This window comes from Anas platyrhynchos, chromosome Z (genome assembly GCF_047663525.1).
Source record: "Anas platyrhynchos isolate ZD024472 breed Pekin duck chromosome Z, IASCAAS_PekinDuck_T2T, whole genome shotgun sequence".
Classification (NCBI taxonomy): Eukaryota; Metazoa; Chordata; class Aves; order Anseriformes; family Anatidae; genus Anas; species Anas platyrhynchos.
In genome coordinates, this window is record NC_092621.1 from 37752162 (window position 1) to 37774512 (window position 22351).

Consider the following 22351-nt stretch of genomic DNA (forward strand, 5'->3'; position numbering starts at 1 on the left):
TAGATTTTATTCTGCACATGGCACTGGCCTTGAAACACTGATACAGTCAAGAATAAAAAGACAAAAAAAAAAAAAAGTTACATATATCCAAAAGGTAATTAAAATTACATAGACATGATAAAACATAATGAAAAAAATACACTTATGCAATAAAATACTAGCCCTATCCCATTTCAAAGGCTTGTGTGAACTGTAAATTTAAGGAAACTATGGGAGTGCTGAGAAGTAAATCACAAGCTGCAATAAACATTAATTCACAATCTAGTTATCTTGTAACAACCATAGCATTACTTTACAAAAAAATAGCTAGAATACGAAATCGGCATGCCTAAGAATGTATAGGATAGTCAGTCATTTTTTCTTTCCTCCAGCAACCTTAAATTTCAGATTTGGATGATGCTTACAAAGGTCTTCTAACTCTTCCCATGGTATTCTAATTCTACACTCCAAATGTTATAACATTTTCTCATTTGTAAGACTATGACCCCTTCTCTTCTGTTTCTGATTTCTCTAGTATCTTCTACCCACCCCACTTCATTTTTTTCCTTACCCATTCTGAGACCCTTGTATATATATCTGCATATCTGGATTAAGGTCAGAGAACCTTAATAATCCTTTTGAAGCCTGAATTACCGTTTTCTTTCAACCGGAACTCTTCTAGCATGCTGCATTTTTACAGTTTTGTTTTACTCTATATTTAGGAAAAGGAAAATATGCAAGATTGATGCAGTTGGTCAATGGCTGCTTGTGGGAGGTTGCTCTCATTATTGGGGGTGGTATGTAATAGTAAACAGAACCAGCTGCTATTTAACTGCATAATTTACTACAGCACATATTATCTGCATGTAAAGAAGTACATATTCCATTTCGTGTTTGCATCAGAAACAGACCTCATTCCACACCCATTTTTTTCATTTTGTACTTTTCAGAAATATGTGGTAGACTAAACCATGTAACCAAGGAATGAATGATTTTTTAGGAAGCAGTATTTACAGTGAACAGGCAAAATGAAGACCTGACTGTAATTTGCAAAACATCTATTCCAGGTGAAAGGGTGTGTGTGTTCACTTGGTGAATCAACTTACACTACTGTGTCTCCTGGTTTCCAAAGTCATTTCATCATCTGGTACAAGAGATAAAATACAGATGTTTCATGCTACAAACACAGAGCTTGATATCTTTTTTATTTTTTATTTTATTTTTATTTTTATTTTTTTATTGGCTTGCCCGGTCTTTTTAAAAGCCTATATACCAGACAAGGTCTGTTTGGATATGACTTATTAATGAGTCCTGATATGAATCAAACTGAATCAAAATGAGTCCTCAATGAGTCCTGATATGAATCAAACTGTTTGCCCAGCAGAATATGCCCTCAAAGTTGATATCATTTTAGTAAGTTGTTTTTTATAGAACAGTTTGGATTTTTGTGTATGCTTAAAAATATTCATAAGACTGGTCTATCATTTATCCTTGCATTAAAAAGAAATATAAGTGAAAGCTTCAACTGAGAAAAAAAGTAAAAAAGTGTTTTATATCCACAAAAGTTTAATCCTCCCTTAGATTGGAACAGTTTCTCAAATTGCAAAGAAAGTCAGACTCTGTGTTGGTTTCACCATGGCAGGCTCTGTTGTGCTGCCCTTGAAATTATGTTCACCAGAGAAACAAATAAAAACTATAGCTGTTGTTTCCCAAAACTCCCTTTGTTACATATGGTAAGTCAACACAATCACTAAAACCACAATGGAGCCCACTGAATCCATGTGGCTGGAAAAGCCAAAGGAAAATGGCTTTATTGTTTGTAAACACAGTTCAAGGTCTAATGCCTCAGCTTTCTGTTGTAATATTTCTGAAGAAAATGAGTCAATAGAAGACTAACATGGTAAAAGCTGACGTAAACTACTGGATTTGGAAATTTTGGCTGTCTTCCTAGCTGTGTCATCTTCCTGCATTGTCTGGAGTAGGGTATATACTACTATATCGTAAGGATGAGTTTGGTGTGATTTTATCCTCTCACCCATGACAGGGGGCGAGGTTTTTATTTCATACTTGTTCCCCCACATGCAGCTCAATCCCTCAAAGTGGGATTAGTCCTCAAAGGACTAATAATTGTCGGGTCTGTATTACTTAATTAGAACAACTTATTAGGCCACCGAAGCTCAGAGGCAGCTGTGCCATGCTGCTGCATTGATGTAAATGTGCCAAAGATACTGAGCACCTAGTGGAAAATATATATTGATAAATAAGAAGAGAAGATGAGAACCAAAACCCAAATCACTGCCACAGTCTTGCCCACAGCAGACTGGTGAACAAGCATAGAAGTATTTTAATATCACCTGAAAAACACAAAAGTTTCATGGAACATGCCCATGCTCATGACAGGCTTCCCTTTGAAACTAAATTTGACATCAGATGACAATATTTTACTAAGAAAAATAACCCTGTAGACAATCAAAGTAGCTGTAAAACAAGCTAAAGAGTAAAAAAATAAATAAACTGGGATAAAATATTTGGGGATCTGTCCAGAGGAAGAAGTGAAAAACTTGGGAAGTTGCCACGATTTTGCATTCATGTGTAAATAAAAAAGAAATAAAAAAAATTCTTAGATCCCATAATCTCTATTGAAATATATAATGGAAAAGAGGAGGCCCTACAGAAATGTTTAAGATGGAGAGGACCTGTTGTCCCAGGAGCTTTTTCTGTATAGTTATGCCAGCCAGAACCTTCACTGACTGTCAGTTTTGAGGAGCACGGGTAGGTTTTCATCTTAGCTGATCTTGTACTGAAAATACTGTGGAACATTTCTAAACACTGCAGTAAAAGACAGTGGCTGCCTCAGGTACATCTTATTGGTTTTCAGAAAACTTTTGCCAATAAAGGAAGAGATTCTAACAGATACTGAAACTCTGTCAAGTTTTTGTTTGTTTGTTTGTTTTTGGTTTTGTTTTTTGGTTTGTTTTTCCCTTATAAAGTTATCCAGGCATTTTAAAACTTCATCTGAGTGTGAAATATAATGCAATTTCTAACTAGGAATCATCTTATTCAGGTGATAGGAATCTAACTAGGAATTACCAGGTACTACTGGTGTTAAATAAATGTATTTTGATCCTTCCTGATCCTTCTTTTTTGTTAAGGATCGTAAGTATGGATTTTCAAATATAGAAGACACAGCTGGAAATCTGGATTCACCTGATATCTGCCTCTTGAATGTATCAGCAAAAGAAATAAGTGAAAGTGTGATTTTCTAGCCAAAATGCCAATCATTTATTTATCAATCATATTGTTAGTTATTTGTATTTAGTTAGTCAGTCATATTGTTAATTAGCAAATTAAAATGACTTTTTTGAGAGAGATGATCCTGGAGTATCTGAGCAAGAAACTTCATAAACTGTTGATAAATGTAGTTATTCTGGGTGTAGCTTCAGTAAGACATTAACATTTTGACTTGAAGGGTACTACTATCTGGAAATTTTCCCTTTTGAGAAAAGGCTCAAGATATCATCAAGTTCAATGTCACTTTCTCAGCAATTGTATGCCATGGCTGCTGCCATGCTGTAGAATCTACCTAAGAGAAGGTGAAAATACTCCAGCCAGGTTTCCTGGACTCCTGTCACCAACTACATCAGGGAACCTGTGGCTTTGGATCAGTCATTAATGCTCAAGCCAGTACAGCTCAGAAAGAGATATATTTTGAGGTACAGAATGTCCCTAAGTAAGTTTTGCTTTAACTATTGGAGAGAAAATGAAATAATAGGCAAGATGGAGATTAAATGTTTCCACTGTACAGTAAAGCTGTGTAGAGACCTGCCATCAGCTGCTTGATCAAAAGAAAACAGCTGACAATGAATCACCTTATCTGATAGTGTTAGAAGTAGCTAGACCAATAGCTAGACCAAACCACAGATGTGTTCTTTCCATGACAGTTTCAGAGCATCTCAGATTGGGAAAATACCTATCTGGATGAAACACAATGAAATGCATGGAGGAAACCAACTTTTTATTAATATTTCTCCTTTCTAGATCTCTCTGGTCTTTTTCTAATGTGAAGAAATGTTGTTTTTCATGCAACATTTCTCCATAGATAAGCAATGACTAGAAATGGTCAATATATATATATTTTTTCTTCCTCTCACTCTTTTTAATTTTTTTTTTAAATTTTATTTTTATTATTATTTTATTTTTTTAACAATATATTAATTTTTAATTCAAGGCCATAGAGCTCTAAGGATAGCCATTCTTTGAAGTGTTTGAGTCAAATAAAGGCATAAGAATCAGAAGAAAAATTGTATTTGACAGAAAAATAAATCTGGAAGGGACCATAAGTAAGATAGTCTCTCACTCTACTCAATAACCACCCTGTCAGATGTTTTTTATCTGTTCTTAAGGACCTGTAGTGATGGAAATTCCCAAATGTCCTCACAGAGTCCACTTTTACTCCATTATTCATTCCATTTGGAAGTCTCATTTTTTCCAAGGCCAATCTAATCTCCTTTTGGCCATTTTAAGTCCTGTTTACTGCACATAAATAGACCTGATCTGTTCCACTCTTCTTTATGGCTGTGTTCCTTTTGGCCTCCCCATTCAGTCCCAAGGGCCTCATTGGTCTGAGTTTCTAATTTTAAATATATATGCACATACACATATATATATACACATTATTTTTCTGTAGACTTCTGTTATTCCTCACTGTTTCCTGATATATTGACCCACTTCTTTCTTTAAACATTGTGCCCCAAACTGAACCTATTATTCCAGCTGATGCCTTATGACTGTAAAAAGTGAAAGGATTACGTTGGTGACTTTTCTCTTCTTTACAGTGATCAGACAAGTAGATATTGAAACTGTGGTGGAAATTTTACTCTCTGTTGGCGGGTATGGTGTACTACCATTTTAAGGTGTCACTTGCCAGCCTGTCAAGATTCAGTGTGGTGCACAAAGTTTCACTTAAAAATAATTAATTTACCTATCAAATTAGTTTTAATTTGCATGCTGGGTGATAAATTCACACATTAGCAAGGCCTCATTGGGTAACGTAACCCATTCAATTGTACTTTCTATAACTTATATAATAGGAATGACAAACACTGTACAATCATCTTTTCATTTAATGCTTTCATAAGAAGAAATAGATGACTGCACTGGAATGCACTTGCAGATGCTTTAATAAAGGAAAATAATTTAAAAAATAGTACAAATCATCCTCATCAACAGCTTTTATTTTCAAAAGCATTTTCCTTCCAATTACATTATTTTATTTGAGAAGAAAATAGTAGTTTTCTCATTCTATAGACAAGCTAACTAAGAAAGAACTGATAATTTTGTGAAAGCATGGAAACAGCTAAAGTAGGACAAGAACTCATAACGCACTTTTACATTCTGTGTTCAGTCTCTTAGTGGTGCATGTCTATGTAGTAATAGGATTTAAAAGAAGGAATATTGCTGTTAAATATGCATTACACACACACATTTGATTCTTTCTAGTTTCCTTCAACTTACATTCACTAATGTGTAGAGAATCAATGGCCAGATAGTTGTTCTGAAACATAACCTATATGTCTCCCAGTATAGGAACTCACAGTTCCCTATCTTTTATAATTTTTATCTTTTTAAAATATTATATCTTTCAAACTCTTTCCTATCCAGATAAAATAACTCCCCGTATTTTAGATAAGGAACACAGAAATTATAATAAAATGTTATGCACTTTGCAAGGAGATAAATTTCAGTCTGTGATCAAAGCAATGTTTTTAGTCAGTACATTTGATGTACTGATGAAAGTGTATTTTCACTGAGACTGCATGATCTTTCTAAAGTTCTTAGTAGTCTTCAGAGAAACAGAAAAGATTAAGGGGTCTCTTGCCACTTACCATCCCAGAATTTCCCAGTGGGTTGATAATTTCTTGGATTCAGGCACTCTCCATTAGACAGCTGGAAATCTTTTTTGCACCCAGTGCAGTTCTTGTAGCTATACCCAACACAGGTTTTGCAGCTCCTATGGCAAGGTTCACATTCTCTAAACATGTCATCATTGAAGAAGCCTTCTCCACACTCAGTCACACATATGTCACCTGCAACAGAAACAGAATCTAACATCATGGTGTCAACTGCTAAACATGACAAGAAGATACCTCACCAGTAGACCTCTCTGTCTTCAACAAGGAAGTTTAAGACAAACAAATAATATATAAGAATTTATGAAACATTTTTTAGATATCAAAACAACATTTTTAATGTGAACCCTAAATTCAGCTCAGCTGCATAAACTCTTCTAACCAATCTGCACTGAAATTGGTATCTCAGGTAGGTTTTCATCCATATCTTATATCCTGTAAATACATATCTTATGGGAGTCCAAGTTCTTGAATAAAGTTCTCTGGTTAAATCCCAGTTTTTATTTTGGCCCTCTATAAAACCCAAGTCCAGAATTCCAGAATTCAGGTTTGGCTGAATCTCCAATTGCTCGTGAATATAAAGCTAAACTCAGGCAAGACTGATTCAGCTTAAACATCTGTATACTGTAGCAAAGCCCCCTAGACGTTGTTATACTGTTGTTGTTTTTTTTTTTTTGTGTTTGTTTGTTTTGTTTTTTAATTTTAATTTTAATTTTTATTTTTTATTTTTGTTTTGTTTTCTTCAATCTCCATTAAAAGAAAAATAGACCACCATATCACCTCAGGTTGTGACCACAGAGTTTTCCATGCATGTGATGTTTTTTTAGTCCTCTGTTTTGCACATGGAGTAGGCAATGCACAAGAACACCGTAACCTCAAGATTTCCTGTGGTTCCTATCTGGCATTGTGTCTGAGCCAGACCTGCTTGATTCATGGCTTCCTAATACAGTTAAGAAATTCTGAGTCTTGTGTGAATCTGATGTGAAACTTTGTGGTTTAACTAAATTATGTTGAAAATGCTTGAGGCTCATTACATGGACCTTAAAGTCAAAGTAAAAATACACCTAAAAATAGCAAGGAAATGTTTAAGTGTTTTTCTGTGAGATAAAAGCCTCTCCTGTCACACAGTCTGAATCAAATCATTTTTTTTTTATTTTTTTTAATTTGACTGAAAGTGTGATAATGCATTAAAACAAAACAATACAAGAAAAAAATACCCTCCCAAGCTAGTGGATAGTTAGTGTCAAATATTTGGAGTTTTTGAAACAAATGGCATCTTGTGTTAAAGCAAAGGACCTGATTCTGCGAAGTGTTAAATCCCTCCAGCCTCTCCTGTTTGCCATAGGAGAGTTGAGAATTTGAGAATTTGAATCCAGACTAAAAAGGAAATATCTAAGATACTTCAAGGTATATGCCATACTTGTTACTTTGCTTACCTGAGAGATAAAAACCTTCCTTACACACGTTACACTTATCCTTGTCACAGCTATCACAGTTGCTAGGACACTGTCTACACTGCAGGGAACTTTCATCTCTGTAGGTATTTTCTGGGCAGTATTTATAGCAACGCTGCTTATACCTATAAGGTAAAGTAAACATAAATGGTAAATTCCTTTTGAGGTTAATGAGTTTGTTTTCTGTCTGCTTCTAGGCATGATAATGGCAAAGCTCTTTTCTCATCCCAATGAACAGAAATTATTTGAATTATTTGAAGTGCATTTGTGGTTAGCTCTTCAATTTTAGTAAGTCTTGTTTCCTAATATCAGCATTCTTAAGTATAGCAACTTTGATTTTTTTTAAGTGTATACACAAAAATGAATGCTTGCTTAAATTACTATATTGTGGGTCAAAAGAGATGACCACTTGTGTAAATGTATAATCCAGTGCTACAGCTCACAGTCTTTTCAACGTTTATTCTATCACAGTAATCATTACAGAGATCTCTCTTGATATTCTATTTGAAAAGCAGTAGGGTTCTTCCTTTCCCTCTAGTTAAGTTAAACTTTTTTTTTTTTTTTTTTTTTTTTTTTTTTCCTTAACCTCCTTAAATTTTTAAGTGCCTGCTGAACTGTAAATACCAGAATTGGGCACAATATACTAAGAGTGTACTAGTTCCAAACCCAGAGGCACTTATTAACTTGTATACACTTTCTGTTCAATATACCTCTCTTTATATATGCAAAGATCAAATCAGTCCATAAGGTTTAAATGATCTTGATAGTGTATGATTGGCTGTTTTTTCACCATTTCCCAAGCTTTTCTCAAAGTTAATCTTTTCAGATAGGCAATACTTAAAAGAAGTGGGACAACATAAACAGCACAGTTTATGTGGTTAAGCACACATTTTTGCATCAGAAAAAAATGTAGAGGCATGAAGAGCTATACTCACATGTAGTAGTTCTGAACACATGCTGTGCAGATTCTTGGGTCATCTGAAATTAAAAATGTGAAATTATGTAAATAATATTCAGAGATAGAATGAGAATGTTAAAAGGCTGCATTGTGACACCATTTTTATGTTAAAAATTCTTACATTAAAAACAATATAGTCATAATTATAACATGATTTTCTCTGGATCTCCAATTACATTTTTTTGGAAGCAAGGTCCTCCACAAGTAAGTTCTAGTTTTGTATTTGTTTGTTTGTTTTCAGTGACTTTGAGTCTTATTTTTGAGCACAAATCACCTAGGAAATGATGAGTAATTAAGAAATGTTGTTCTGAACAGCAGAATCTTCCCAGGAGCTCAAGTTAGACAAAAAGTATAACTTGTAATACAAGGAGACCGTGAAGTATCCAAATCTGTAGTTTCAAACTATTTGTTCATTTTTTGCATGTCTAAAAGCAAACTTTAAAAAAATATGTAACCAATCATTTCATCTTAAAAGTTAGACCAACACTTTTCTATATAATGGGGAGGGCAAAGTTTTTTATTAAACTTTTTAATAAAATTAGTTTTTGCATTCAAAAGCTTTGTTAAATGAACAAAAAAAGTGCTTTACAATTCTTAAAGCTGTTAAAATGATGGATATGGCTTTATGCCCACATGAAGGGAAGAATATTTTCTGTAACCTTCCAGTATCTTCTGTTAGCTTTCGGTTTCTTTTACCTTATTCAAGTATCCCAAATGGAACAGAGTAGAAGGAAATGGAACAACCTGGCCAATGTATTTTTAAACTATGAAATGTCTAGAAATTATTTTTGATATCAATAGTACTCACAAGACAAAATTTTCACTGAGTCTGTTTGAATTTCGTATACAATAAATCACACTTTACACATGCAACCTTATTAGGCAACTTGCATTTGGTTTTGTAAGTAGTTCCAGCAATTTATTTATGAGGTGTAAAACTTTTCCCAGAAATGTTGCAAACCTGTGAAAATATTCTGTTTGCTGTTTAGAGCACAATCAGAAACAACAATCACATAACCTAGCGCTCTTTGGATTAGGTTTTATGTTAAAAGAAGAAATACTCTTAAAATATGAAAATATTTTCTATGAAGCCCTCTGTTACTTCCAGATGAAATACTTCCAGTTTGTCCAGGAATTCTTTTAATGAGATACTATTTTATTTATTTATTTTTTATTTATTTTTAATCATAATTGAAGACAACTGCATTTAAAGCTGGTTTAGGGTCTAAGAGAAAACATCTAGAAATTAATGAGTAAAAATAGTTTGTTAATATTTCAGACTAGAATGCATGTTGGGGAAAATGCATGATTGCGGATGATTGTTGGGGAAAATGCACTAGAATGCATGAGAGGGGAAAAGAAAAAAAAAGGTATCACAAACATCTACAAGGTGCCTACTCATTCAGAACCTTCTTGCACCCTGCTGCAAACACAAAAGCATAGGCAAAATTGCAGAAAGAAAAAAACCTATTAGAAAGCCAAAAATATAGTAATACCTAGTTTGCTGTATTTCACTTGGGAATGCACTGTCTTTCTTCAAACCTAAGATTTTGGAGGAGGGACAAAACCAAACAAATTCCTTAATAATTTTGAAAAATGAAAATCTCAGGAAGTTATAGAAGCAAAGCAAACACGGTGAAAATTTTGTCTCATTTAAGTTTCCAGCAATAATGAAAAAAATATTTTTTTTTTGTTGACCTTTCTGATGACAAAACCAGGGGGACTCTGAAGTTTCTAGATTGTTTCTGAGTGAGTAAAATAATGTGTTACCCATGGGCCTCATGTGTAATATGCTACTTGGATGGTGAAAGAGCACTCATGGGTTGTTAATGCCAGTCTAACCATGGCAGGTATCAGGAATTTGTTTGCTTATTGCTGCTGATAGCTTTGTATAAAGTTATACATCTGTCTCTTTTATGATTCCAGTACATAGTCAGGAGTTAAAATGGAATGAAGAAATTTTACAGTTTCTGATTTATTATCCAATAAAGTTTTAAAACAGTGAAGGATTGCAGGGGGCATACATCTGGCTTTCTGATTAGAAATCATGAGCTTTCTGAAAATACTTGTGTTTTAAGATATGTTTTTTCTGTCATTCAGAGTGCATTTGAGGTTACAGTGTCAAGGAACATTGTTCTTGTTATGTCTCTTACTCATGTCAAGACCAGCCCATAGTCTAATCTGGTATTTAAACATACAGCCATTGGGATTGTGAAGCCTAAATCCATTTGCATATTTGTCTCCTATATTATTTATCAGCCTGTATTGAACATTGCCGTTTCTTTTACAGACATACCCACTAAATGGAAGCTCTACCACCTCTTATATATAATCTTAGTTTTTTGAGTTTAAACTGTTGAGGAATAATGCAATAGTTTAGAAAGGAATACAATGAGGGAAGCTATCTGAAAGCAAGCAGAGAGAACGCTAAGTAAGTATAAGTAAGTATTCCTTCAATAGCAAATTCTATGTTTAATACATGCTATGTTTCCAAAATCTTGGAAACAAATTTTAAGAATGAATTATCTAGGGAATTTCAAGGATATTACCATACAGTTCCTCAGCAGTGACTCTTTGAAAATCTGCCACAATCTGTTCTTGGACTAGCAGTAATAAATACCTGTTGGGGCTGAAGTCAGCTTGTTCATCCTATACTCACTTAGAGTTCAATTGCCCATGAAACAACTAGATTTCTGTGGCATGAAATGGGTTGATAGATATATCATACTCTAAAAGATTTATTGTCATGAGAACTGCTAATATTTTATCTACACACAATAGTTTCCATTTGCATTGATTTCCATTGTGTTGAGTCTCACCCACTCTTTGAATACAGAAACAAAATTAATCTTGATAGCACTGGAAACAGGATTCAACCAATTTTAAAATATACAGCCTCAGACACAACCAAAATCCTCTGTGACTTTCTGTTTTTATTGTAGCTTTCTTACATAAGCAAAGATCATCTGGAGTTCATAGAAAAAGTAATTTTGTTCCTTTCCTTTTCTGTACTACAGTGATTGTTCCGTACCCTCCCTTGCAGCCCACCTTTCATAAGTACAATATATTTGTAGCAGAGCTCTCTTCTAATTTAGAAAATGGACATGCAAAGACTAAATAATGGTCAAAGGACAAAGAGAGTTACTTTTTCTTTAAGCTAACTGGTTTGTAGAGAATTAGTGAATTAGTGGTACATTGTTGGCTTTTTTTTTTTTTTTTTTTTGGTGGTGGTGGTGTTTTTTTTCCCTACTTCATGAGGGAGTATGGGCATTAGTGTTACAAGCATTGCATTGCTTTGCTGTAAGGGCACTTTTGTTCTTTTGTTCGAAAGTATAGGAACACTGCAGGTGATTTTTGTAGTATTACCTTAGAGGCTTAATGAAATATTTACTGCATAAATCCATAGTAAAAATGAGCTCCAGAGCATTTTGAAAATCCCTGTCACTGTTTCACTGTATCTCAGAGTTCACAATATTTAGACAGATCCTAATTCTGGAAACATTGTGTGGTTAGCCTACTGTACTTTTGCGTTGGCCTTAATCAAAGTGTCTTGTCGAGATCCAGATCTTGCAATGACTGGTATGCATGTTTAACTTTGTCTGATGTATACAATAAAGCTGTGAGTTGAAACTGAGTGCATGGGTATATTTTGCAGTATCTGTATTTAGATCGTAACTTTTATTTTAGCTTTCTGATTCATTTATGAACTTTTTTTTTAATTTAATTAAATATTTTGAAGTATTTATTGGCTCAGCCTAGAATGTGCTGAAAACACTTAACTCCTTTTGCACTCAGGAGAAGCTGAGGATATTCTGTGCCTGGGACTTGATGCCTGGTTTACCTTTCTTTTCCAGTTTAATTAAATGTAATGAATGAAAATGATTTTATATTACATTACAGTTTTTCTTTAAGGGCCAGCCTGTAGTAATTGTTTAATTTCAGCAGTTACTGCTAGATTTTATTTGCCATTTACATTCCTCTGAACAATAATTTAAAATAATGTAAAAAGAAAAAAAAAAAAAGCAAACAAAACTATAAATGGTAATATATAACCAACAAGTGTAATTACATATTTTAACTACCCCTAGACCATTTTTGATTTAGTTTTATGGGTTCTCAATTAAAATAACTGAAATGTACAATCCAACCACAATGGGATTTGGACTAGACATAAGCCTAGGTGAAAATTCTGATTTCAGTAAGTCATGCAAATAAGGGAGATTTCTTCTCTGGAACCCAGAACTGTGATTTGAATCTTCTACTTTGTGTGTGAAAACTTATTTTTTTGTCAGTTTTGTTCTTCCTATTTTATTTTTTTCCTCTGATTCTTTTTCTTTTTAGGAGTTTTGTCAGTAAATTTGCTTAGTTTTCTTTCTTAATTATAACATATAATTCATTCGACAAGTCATATTACCAGGAAGAGGAAGAAAGGTGAGAATGATAATTTTAACCATGGAATAAGCTGAATGCTGTAGTCAGTGAGACTTAAATGGGAAAAAAGTTCATCATTATTTGCTTTGGCCAAAAGCTATAACTTTGGTTTGATCAAGATGAATGAATTAAAAATACATTCATTTTTAAGTCAAAGAAGGAAAAATATTTTTCACCTTTTTGTTTTCAAAACCTCCTGATCCTTTTACAAAAATTACCTCTATTTCTTTTCATAACTTTTATTGTTTAAAATGTAACCTACCTTTAGTTAGTAGAAAAATGAGGATAGTGAAAGCAGAAAATATTTTGATTGTTATTCTTGTTGGAAAGATGGTTAACTTAAAAAAATCATAATCTCTAATCTCAATTATATTATTCTAAAAGAGGAATAATTTCATTTGCTGTTACTGCTTTTCATTGAAAAAATAAAGGGGAAGACACATATTGAGGATTTTAATATGCTGTAGTTAAAAGCAGTAGTGACCTGCAGATAAGATGAAATGAAAGCAATTATATAATGCATTATGACATGCATTACATGAAATAGCTCCATGGTTTATATGATGGAAGTTGTGTTGAAAAACATGTCAAAATTTGTTTGTATGTTCATTAATAAATGCATTATATTTTGGGAGAGATTTCACTGAGGGAAAATGATGTGAACCTTCAAGGAACAGAAAATTTAACAAACTAGTTTTAAAATGTGTATGTCTGGTTGGAGTACTCTTGTCTGTAAACACATGTAGTGGACCAATGTTGAGGAAAGATTTATTCCTCAGATGAAGCTCTAAAATATGATAGCAACCAGAGAAATTATTACTTACAGGGCTAAAAAGAAGAATGTTTCGTTCATATTCCTATTAAAATTAAAGTTATGCATACTTCATGAGAAATGAAATAAAGACATGGGCAGTAGTATCTAACAATTAAGTGAGGGTGTTTGATTTATTTTTCTTAGAGTTTATTCCAGCACTCAGCTGATGCATTATCTTTTGCTCTTTGACTCTTCTGACCATCTTCTCCATGTGTGTAAATCTTGATGTGAAGGTTTTTAAGCAATATAATAGCTATTACAAAAAATGACCTTTCTGTGTGTTGAGATGCATTTTTGGAACAGACCAAGATGGTCACTTATCTTTGAATTGTTTCTTACTACACAGGTTAATTCTTATGGGTGAGTAGCACTACCTGAAGAGTGCTGGAATGCAGACTGTGGGCCAGACATCCTAGCTTTGCACCAGAGATATCAATTCAGGTTTTGCCACTAATTTGAACAGCTGGATTCCATTGACCCCCTGATTAAAAAAAAAACAACCAACCAACAACCAACAACAACAACAAAAGAAAAAAAAATGTATGCAGGCAGGAATCAGAGAGAAAACATCTTCCCTGTATGCAGATAATCCTCATTTGCACTGTTCCAGTCAATAAATTGTTCTTTAAACACAATTCCTTATTTGAAAGTTCATGGCATTCTGCAAACCCAAGTAGTTGAAACAAGTACATATTGAGGTAAAGTTGCTTGAAATGATTAGATTTTATTTTGTTTTACTATATTTGTTCTGCAGTTATTCCAGCAGAATGATTCAGCATAAAACAGTTCTTTACTGATTTGATTAACAAAGCTCCTGAACTTCAGATTGTTGAAGGACTAGCAATATATACTTTCTTTGTCTTTGTAATTCTGACAGTATGTTCATTGTTTCACCACTGATTACAGAGCTACACGAACTTTTGATCTAACACCAGTATTGTTCTTCCATGCTGTTATTACACATAGCTCTAAACTGAAATCTGGAGTATTAACACCTTAAAGAGCTAAACAGATTACAGACATTACAAATGTAATGACGAACATCATCTTAACATCAGAATAATGAGATGGTTCTAGAAAATTGATAGGTTCCCGCAGACTATTTTTTTTTTTTTAGTGTTTGATAATCAGATATCACAATTCTGCTTTTCAGTCAGTGAAATAATATTTTTCAAGAAATATGGGGGCTGGGTTGTCAAAATTCAGTAGCCAAGACAATTACTCTTAATTGTTTACTTAATTACTCAAAAACTCTCACTATTTATAGAGGAATCCTCTGTGCTACTAGTAAGAATCCAAGCAGGCTGCATGCCTGTGTTCACAAACCTCATGGTTCAATATTATATCCTAATTTCTTCCATTGATTTCCAGGCCTGGATTTTGCCAAAGAAGTTTTGTTTTGTTTTGTTTTCTGAGAAAAATAAAATTTCAAAGACAGCTTTTTTATATATTTATTTTTAGTGCAAATGTCCCATATCTTTATTGTGCAAGGAAATTACCTTCTACCTATACTTTGGGAAAGACAACATCCTTTAATGTAATGTTCTGCCTACACTGAAATCTCTGTACTGAAAATTAAAGAACTGTTCCAGATCTTTTTGGACATTCTTTTTGCACAGGTTGCATATTCTCACTCCAGAAATCTGTGGAAACAAGTCCTATTATCTGCAAATCTAAAGCCCATCCTGCATGATTAACCTCTTGAGGAAGATTTACTCTGAGATAAGAAAGAATCCTTATCATAATTTTCTCTGGTATTTTGAAATCTGTGGTCTATTCATCATCAGGGAAGGTTTGAAGAAATGAAGTTTTTCTTTGTGCTACTTATGTTGCTATGGGAACCAGATCATTTTTCACTCATTAATCATGAACACAACTGCCAGAATCCCAATCTGTACCTGTGAGTCAAAGTGCTACACTTTAACTGTCTCATACGTTCTTTAAGTCTCCTCCAGATACCTTTTGTCTCACTCACAGTCCCTTACACATCTTACTCCATGTTATAGAACTTGTGGAACATTTACATGTCTTTCTGTCTGCCTCTGCCTCTACAGCTGTATGTTTGTTCCCTTGTAGCCAAGGCCAAACAAAATTTGTTAAGTTCTGGATGAACTTTGAGAGTTGCTGAGGCTTTACATTGTTAAAATGAAGAGTCACTCTTGGGCCTAAATGCCTGTTTTATAGGCTTTTATTCTCAGGGCTGCTGTTTCTTGTGCTTTCTTGCTGTTTATATTGTTGCAAGGTATCTCATAAGGAGAAAAGTGTGATTGCTATTCTGAACATCCTTATCTGCACCACTGAACACTTGCACTGAGAAACACTTTATTCTGTGTTAGCCTTTGAAAACAGTCCTGATGCAAAGGTTGCAAGAACCACTTTGTGCTGCTCTCTGCAGAAAACTGGGAGGGTCAGAAGGCAATGGAATACAAGGTGTTTTGTTACACAGAGATGAGGTAATCTCCAAGAAACCTTGAGAAGTATTCATATCATAACAAGTTATACTTTCACAAGTCCGGTGAGGTGAGTGGAAGTGAATCAGCAAATAGTTGAGCAGGAATTGGATCAGGAATATGTGGCTACATGGGAGGACAAAGTCTGAAAGGAAAACAAATTGGGTCAAAGCCTGACTTTTGCAGTCCCTCTTGAGAGGAAGAACTATCCTTCAGTTGATTGCTATGAATTTATCAATGATACACTTGAGATCTCTGTCTTCAAATATTTAGCTTTGTAATAAACTAGGTGCATATTTAGCATTATTGGTTAGTGGTGTGGTGGTTTCTGCTTCTGAAATATACATATACAAGTCAGTAGATATCACATATCAAGGAAGTTCATAATTTTTCATCTTCATAAGTACTCATATTTTGTGTCTATATATTATGCAGGTGCAAAAGGGCAAACACAATTTGTATTATTAGAAAGAGAGATGAAAGTGGTTGAAAGAACACTCTGTTCCATGTGTTGCATTTTAGAATACACCGTTCCATGTGCTGTATTCTAGGCACAGCACATAACAGCCAGGATTGTTATGTTCTTGTATTGTACTGACTCTGGAATTCTTTTAAAATAATTACATTAAATGGCTCAAACTCTACAGTTTTACCTTAGCACTTTTCTCTTCTCCTAAGTGGGCTTATAGCTGACTGCTTTTTAAAAAAGATAAAGTTGACTCTGAAGAAATTTCCTGATTCTCATTACAGTTTTAAGGCTTTGGAGAAGCTATGGACAAGATTCCGAGGTGATCTTAATCTGGGAGTGAGAGAACTTGTGCTGAAGGGTAGAGTATAACTCCTGTAACAGCACACAGAAAATTCTCCTCTTTAATGGCATTGCATCAGCAAAACTTTCCTTTTCAAATGATGACTCTGTTGAGGAAACTGGATTTTATTTTATAGTCTTTATGGTGCTTTCTGGTGTCCACCAGAACACAAGTCATTTACATTTAGTCATGGCTTGATGGTCAGGGGTGGTGAAGACCTGAATTTCCTGTGGATCTCTCTGAATGAGAGGGAGCAATAAGTCCAGATCCAGGTTCTGGACTACGGGTCCAGAAAGTAGGCTCAGTGTCCCAAACTAGGCTACCAGACCTGAGGTAGCAAAGCCACAAACATAATCTTGACAGTGTGGACTTGAAATTTATTCAGAACACTTTCTGAGCCACTTTGTCCAATTCTGTGTTTGTGCTTACTTGTCCCCTATAGACTTGACTTGTTGTTAGCTCTCACTTCTGATTTCAATGCCTGTGCAAGACTCTCAGATTCTCAATGCCTGTGCAAGACTCTCAAAGCCTTTCAGATTTCATGGGATGTGATGTATTTGAACATGCCAGTTGGGCAAATGGCAGCAGTCACAGTCAGATATGTTCAGGAGCATGTGGGCAGAAGAAGGTAGGGAGGTGAACCTCGCAGTGCATAGCTATTTCTTTGGCACAATGTACAAAGCCATAGGTCCTCTGGGGGTTAGTGACATCTAAGGTAATTTTCTCGTAACATATTCCAGAACTTGACTGTCTGCAGGCAGAATGGTATCTGTCAGTTTTAAAGATTCCTTATCTCCTTAAAATATGATTGGCCTCAGAATTAGTGAAGTTAATCAGAAAAAGAAGTATCCTCTGAATTTAAAAGAAAGCATCACCTGTATTTAAACTACCTGTACTTGATTTATTATCCTCTGTCAGTCCCCATCTTCACTCTTAGACCTGCAGTGTCGATACTGTAAAGACTTATAGCCACACTGTAGTTTTGAAACCAAACTGGGTCCTAACTTGGAGGAAAACAAATTGATTTTACATTGTTCCTTGAGGATCCCAGACAGTATTACAAATACTGTTAATCTTTTACCTTAACATCCTCACTGCTGGTGAACACTGACCTGCAGCATAACTTATATGGTGGGTTTTCCAGTCCTATCCTGAATGTCTGACATGGTGTTTAAAGTATCAAACCAACATAAAAGTGTTAGAAGTATGGTATCTATGTCCTAATCTGTCCGTAGTGTTGCTGTTAATCAAGAAATTTCTTACACAATCCACCTCCATTACATGGTCTGTTCTGCTGGCACCTGGCACCATGACAAAACAAGAGTAGATCTTATTTTTATGCACTTGCCTGAAAAAAGCCAAACAACATTGTCCAAGACTGAAGGCAGTAGTTCATTCTTTTCCATGGTGTGACATGAAAAAACATTTGGCCAAAAATTAATTGTCCTTCAGACTACTGAAGGCAATCAGTTATCTTAATTAGCATATATATCTCTACTTAAAACTAGATGTGTTTCTACAAAAAAGAAAAAAAAATAAATTAACCTTTGTGATTTGTAGACAATAAGTGAGTCACTGGCATTTTGTTCCTCCACTGACAATGTGATGATACTGTGGTCTGACGTTCCCTTTTTCATTTCATATGTTTTCTATAAGTCATCCTGGACTAAGCATAAACTGAAGAAGATATTTTTTTTCTCTTACAGTATGTATCAAAAAATCTCAAAGCACTTCAGCAAGAGCAGGTGCCTGACAATTTGTTTGTTTATTTATTTATTTATTTATTTACTTATTTTTGTGAGAGAATGGTCTTGAGATGTTTGCAGATACATAAGTATGCATGAAATGAATTTGTATTTGTATATGAATAACTACTTTTTGGTCTGTGAACTGTATAATTTTGATTCCAATTGCTGTGATTATTACATTTAGCTTCCTTTCTCTCCTTCTCTCTCTTTTTTAATAAAGCATTCCCCAGAGCTTCCTGCTGCACTTCTGAAAGAAACGTTCATTGCATTGGAATGTTATTCTACTCCTGCTCTACAGTTCTTACTGAGATTAAATTCCTCAGTGCTGCTGAATGGAAGATAAGACAAAGTGAGACTTTAAAATTGTGCAATATTCTCTTAATTTTAAGAAGACATTGTGCAGAAAGACCATAACGATGTGAAAAGAAATATATCACATTCCATATTTCCTCAACTTGAAATTTTACTAATTTTAATTATTTTTATGGCAGTGTAATTTCTTTACAGCTTTCAAAATAATCCATTTCTGTTTTCTAAGAGACAGGCAGTTCAGCTGTTTCTTTTTATAGAAATCTCTAAATATGTCAATTTTCTGATAAGACATGAGAAAGCTATTACTGTCCTCATCTTATCTATGAATTGGTATTGATATACCAGAAATCTCAATGACTATTAAGAGCAGAAACAAACAAATGGCATCTCTACCTGATTCATTTTAATCTTGAATTTTATAGGTCATGCTTTATTTCAGGAACACATGGTAATTTGCGAAATCTGTTTGGAATCTTTTATACCACTGCTGTTTCTGTTCTAAATAAAGCTAACATTAAACCAACCTATTTAAACTCTCAATAATATATGCATCGTAACTGTCAAGGAGTTTTCTTAACAACATGCCCCTTACCAGGCTCTGGCATCCTAATACTTCTGACTTCACTAAGCACTGGAAGTTAAATCAGTCTTTGTTTTACTTGTATCCATTCTGTTGATCTTTGAAGTTTTTGAAAAACAGTTTTTAAAATTAGAATTCTGAGTGCAATAACCTGGGAGTAAATATGTAGTGGATATTATGACTGATTAATATTATGACTAATATTTAGGAGATGATTTACAGGACGATGTTCTGAGGATAGAGGTAAGTATTTTAAATGAGTATAACTTCTTTCTCTGTACTCCAATGAAAGGTCTTGAAGTTTCCTGATGCAGTCTTATTAAGTTCACAATCAAATAAAGTCTGTCCCTGAGTTACTAGCAATGCCTATTTTTAAGAGAGTTTGCTATTCATAGGGTGTTCTGTACTAGCTCAAACCCAAGATTAGCAGTAAATTGTTGCAGGAAAGATAAAACGGATTTTAAACCACAAGAGTCATGAAGGCACCAAAAATATTAACATAGCCTAGGAAAGTACCATCTGATAACAACAATGAAAATTGGTATTGGAATATATATTCTTTCCCTTTCCTTTCCTTTCCTTTTTTTTTTTTTTTTTTTTTTTTTTTTTTTTTTTTTTTTTTTCCCCACAACCAAGCACCCAGCTGATAGGAAGCTGGATACCACACTGTACAAACAGGACAACAGTGTAGTTGCAATCTTGCTCCTTGATCTTGATCCTGCCAGCTATTCATTCACCAATATAGGAAGCTACAGGTATAGTAGAAAGCTAGAAAAGTAGGTATAGACAAAAGTATTAGGCTAGATTGCACTTTTACAAAATGGCTGGTCACCAGAGTTGTTGGTTTTATAGTATGGCGTATTACAGCAGAAGTCTGGTAGAAAGAAAAAGTAGTATGTGCTGCAAAGCTAATTAGTTAAATTAACACAAAACCTTATTCTTATTTATGCTGGTGATAGAATTTATAATTGGTGTTAAAAAATAAATACACTGAGAAAAGTGCAACTTATCCGGTGAGAGAATACAGCAGTGGTTAATTGCTCACAGGCCGACAGCAAGAGAGGAAGGAGAAATAATTACTTCCTAACTGAAGAATAAGGAGAAAGGTTTGTAATAGGGCTACTTACCCAACTGGCAGTTCTGGCATCCTTCTGAACAAGGTATGCAATCTTCAGAGTCAGGATCTTCCACTTCACCTGTGTTTTGAAAGTCACTTAATTATGGTCAATCCTAGATAATAGAAATCCAACATTTGAAGGCTCATAGAATTATGCTTTATGCAATTCTCAAAAGGAGAAAGATACAGACCAATTTCTTTTCTCATTTGTTCTTGTGTAACCCCATTCAATTAGAGGAGAATATTCCTATTTTGCATTAACACAACATTAGAAGAGAATTAGAGCTGGAGTTAAAGGAGCTCAGGTTCAGGTGTGATTGTGTGTTTCAGAACAGGAACCAAAATGTTTAACCACTTTTCTGTAATGGATTAAATAGAGTTTTTGTTCTAATACATAGAATATAATCACTGAAGGATGCTTACCTTTTCTGCAACTATGTTTCTGACATACATTTTGGGTAAGGTAATATCCTCTGAAACATTTTTTGCAGCGTCTGGAGTCCAGGCAAACCTCACAGTGTCCAGAGCACGGGACACAGGTGTTCTTTGAATGGTAGTGACCTGGAGGACAGCTCTCTTTGCACTCCCCTTGGTACAGAAAACGCTCCATCCCTCGTCTATCTGTGTGGCCGACAAACAGGGAAAAGAAAGCAGCAGAGGGCATTTTAACAGAAGAAGCAGCATTATTAATCCTCCAGTGCTTCATCTGATGTGAATTAATATTGAATGCAGACTACAAGATTTGTTCAGTTTTACACTGAATGTACAGAAGTTTCAGGATCTCTGATCTTCCGAACACCTGAAGATCTGTGACATAAAAATGTTATGCTAGTGAACCATCACTATCTATATCCATCAATCTAATCAAATAAGGACCACAAGATTTCCATTATCGGGTTAGAAATATTCCCTTACAGTGACCATAGAAGTACTTGTAGTGTGTTGTACAAATACATGTAAAATCACCATTATGAAAACAAAGCTGCCCACATCACCTTTCAGAGGGATCAGTATGTTTCCATAACACATTAAAGTCTAATCTGCACCCTAGTCGCAGCTAAGCTCTGGAAATGTTTAGATATGAATCTGAATAGTAAATGTGCATCTGTTTGCTATCAGAGCAGTAACATTCTATAGTGTATGGGAGCTGACTTCTCAATGAAACCTGTGGAAACTCCTATAACTCCACGTGCCATGTGCTGTGACATGGGTAATTCTCTAATGAGCTACCCTACAGTTTAAATTGCATACATTTGTGTATCATAATTTACTTCTGACGCTGCAGGGAAAGCAGCTATGTTAGGGAATAATTGTTGCACCACAGAAGAAAAAACAATTCAGACTTTATTCCTTTCCTTTTCATGTCTGAATCTTGAGTGATCTTTGTTAGCTTTCTCAGTGTGACTCTCATTGGTGTTTCCACTGCTTGATATAGAAATACAGAAATTTATATTGCTGTCCACCACAGGGAGAAACCTGAGCAAGAATTATACAAACTGCTTCTTCACATTGGGCCTAAAGCACAATTTGGAAACTTCATCTACTCAGTCACAGTTCCCAAAGTGAGAACATCAGTCTCATCAGTATGACTAAATTAATGTGAGTTATGCCAGTGTTTTCTTGTAATCTGGACACTTATTACTAAACAAAGACTGGGCCGTTAAAGAATTGGACTGAACTGGAAGAAGCAGAAAAAAGGAAGAAGGCTATGAATTCATTGCAAATCATTAGAAAAAGCTCACAAATATTCATTTTTCCTAGACGAATTGAGAGTTAAATTCTAAATACTC

General features: G+C 34.5%; 1 protein-coding gene across 1 annotated transcript in view; it reads right to left on the reverse strand.

The window, feature by feature from the left end:
• Positions 1 to 22351, reverse strand: part of PCSK5 (proprotein convertase subtilisin/kexin type 5) — a 265069-nt gene that overhangs the window by 19798 nt on the left and 222920 nt on the right. The window contains exons 23-27 of the mRNA XM_038169846.2: positions 20985 to 21182; positions 20572 to 20640; positions 8278 to 8320; positions 7325 to 7467; positions 5865 to 6065 (exon numbers count right to left, since the gene is read on the reverse strand). Coding sequence (XP_038025774.1) covers positions 5865 to 6065; positions 7325 to 7467; positions 8278 to 8320; positions 20572 to 20640; positions 20985 to 21182 — 654 coding nt within the window. The remainder of the gene's footprint in view (positions 1 to 5864; positions 6066 to 7324; positions 7468 to 8277; positions 8321 to 20571; positions 20641 to 20984; positions 21183 to 22351) is intronic.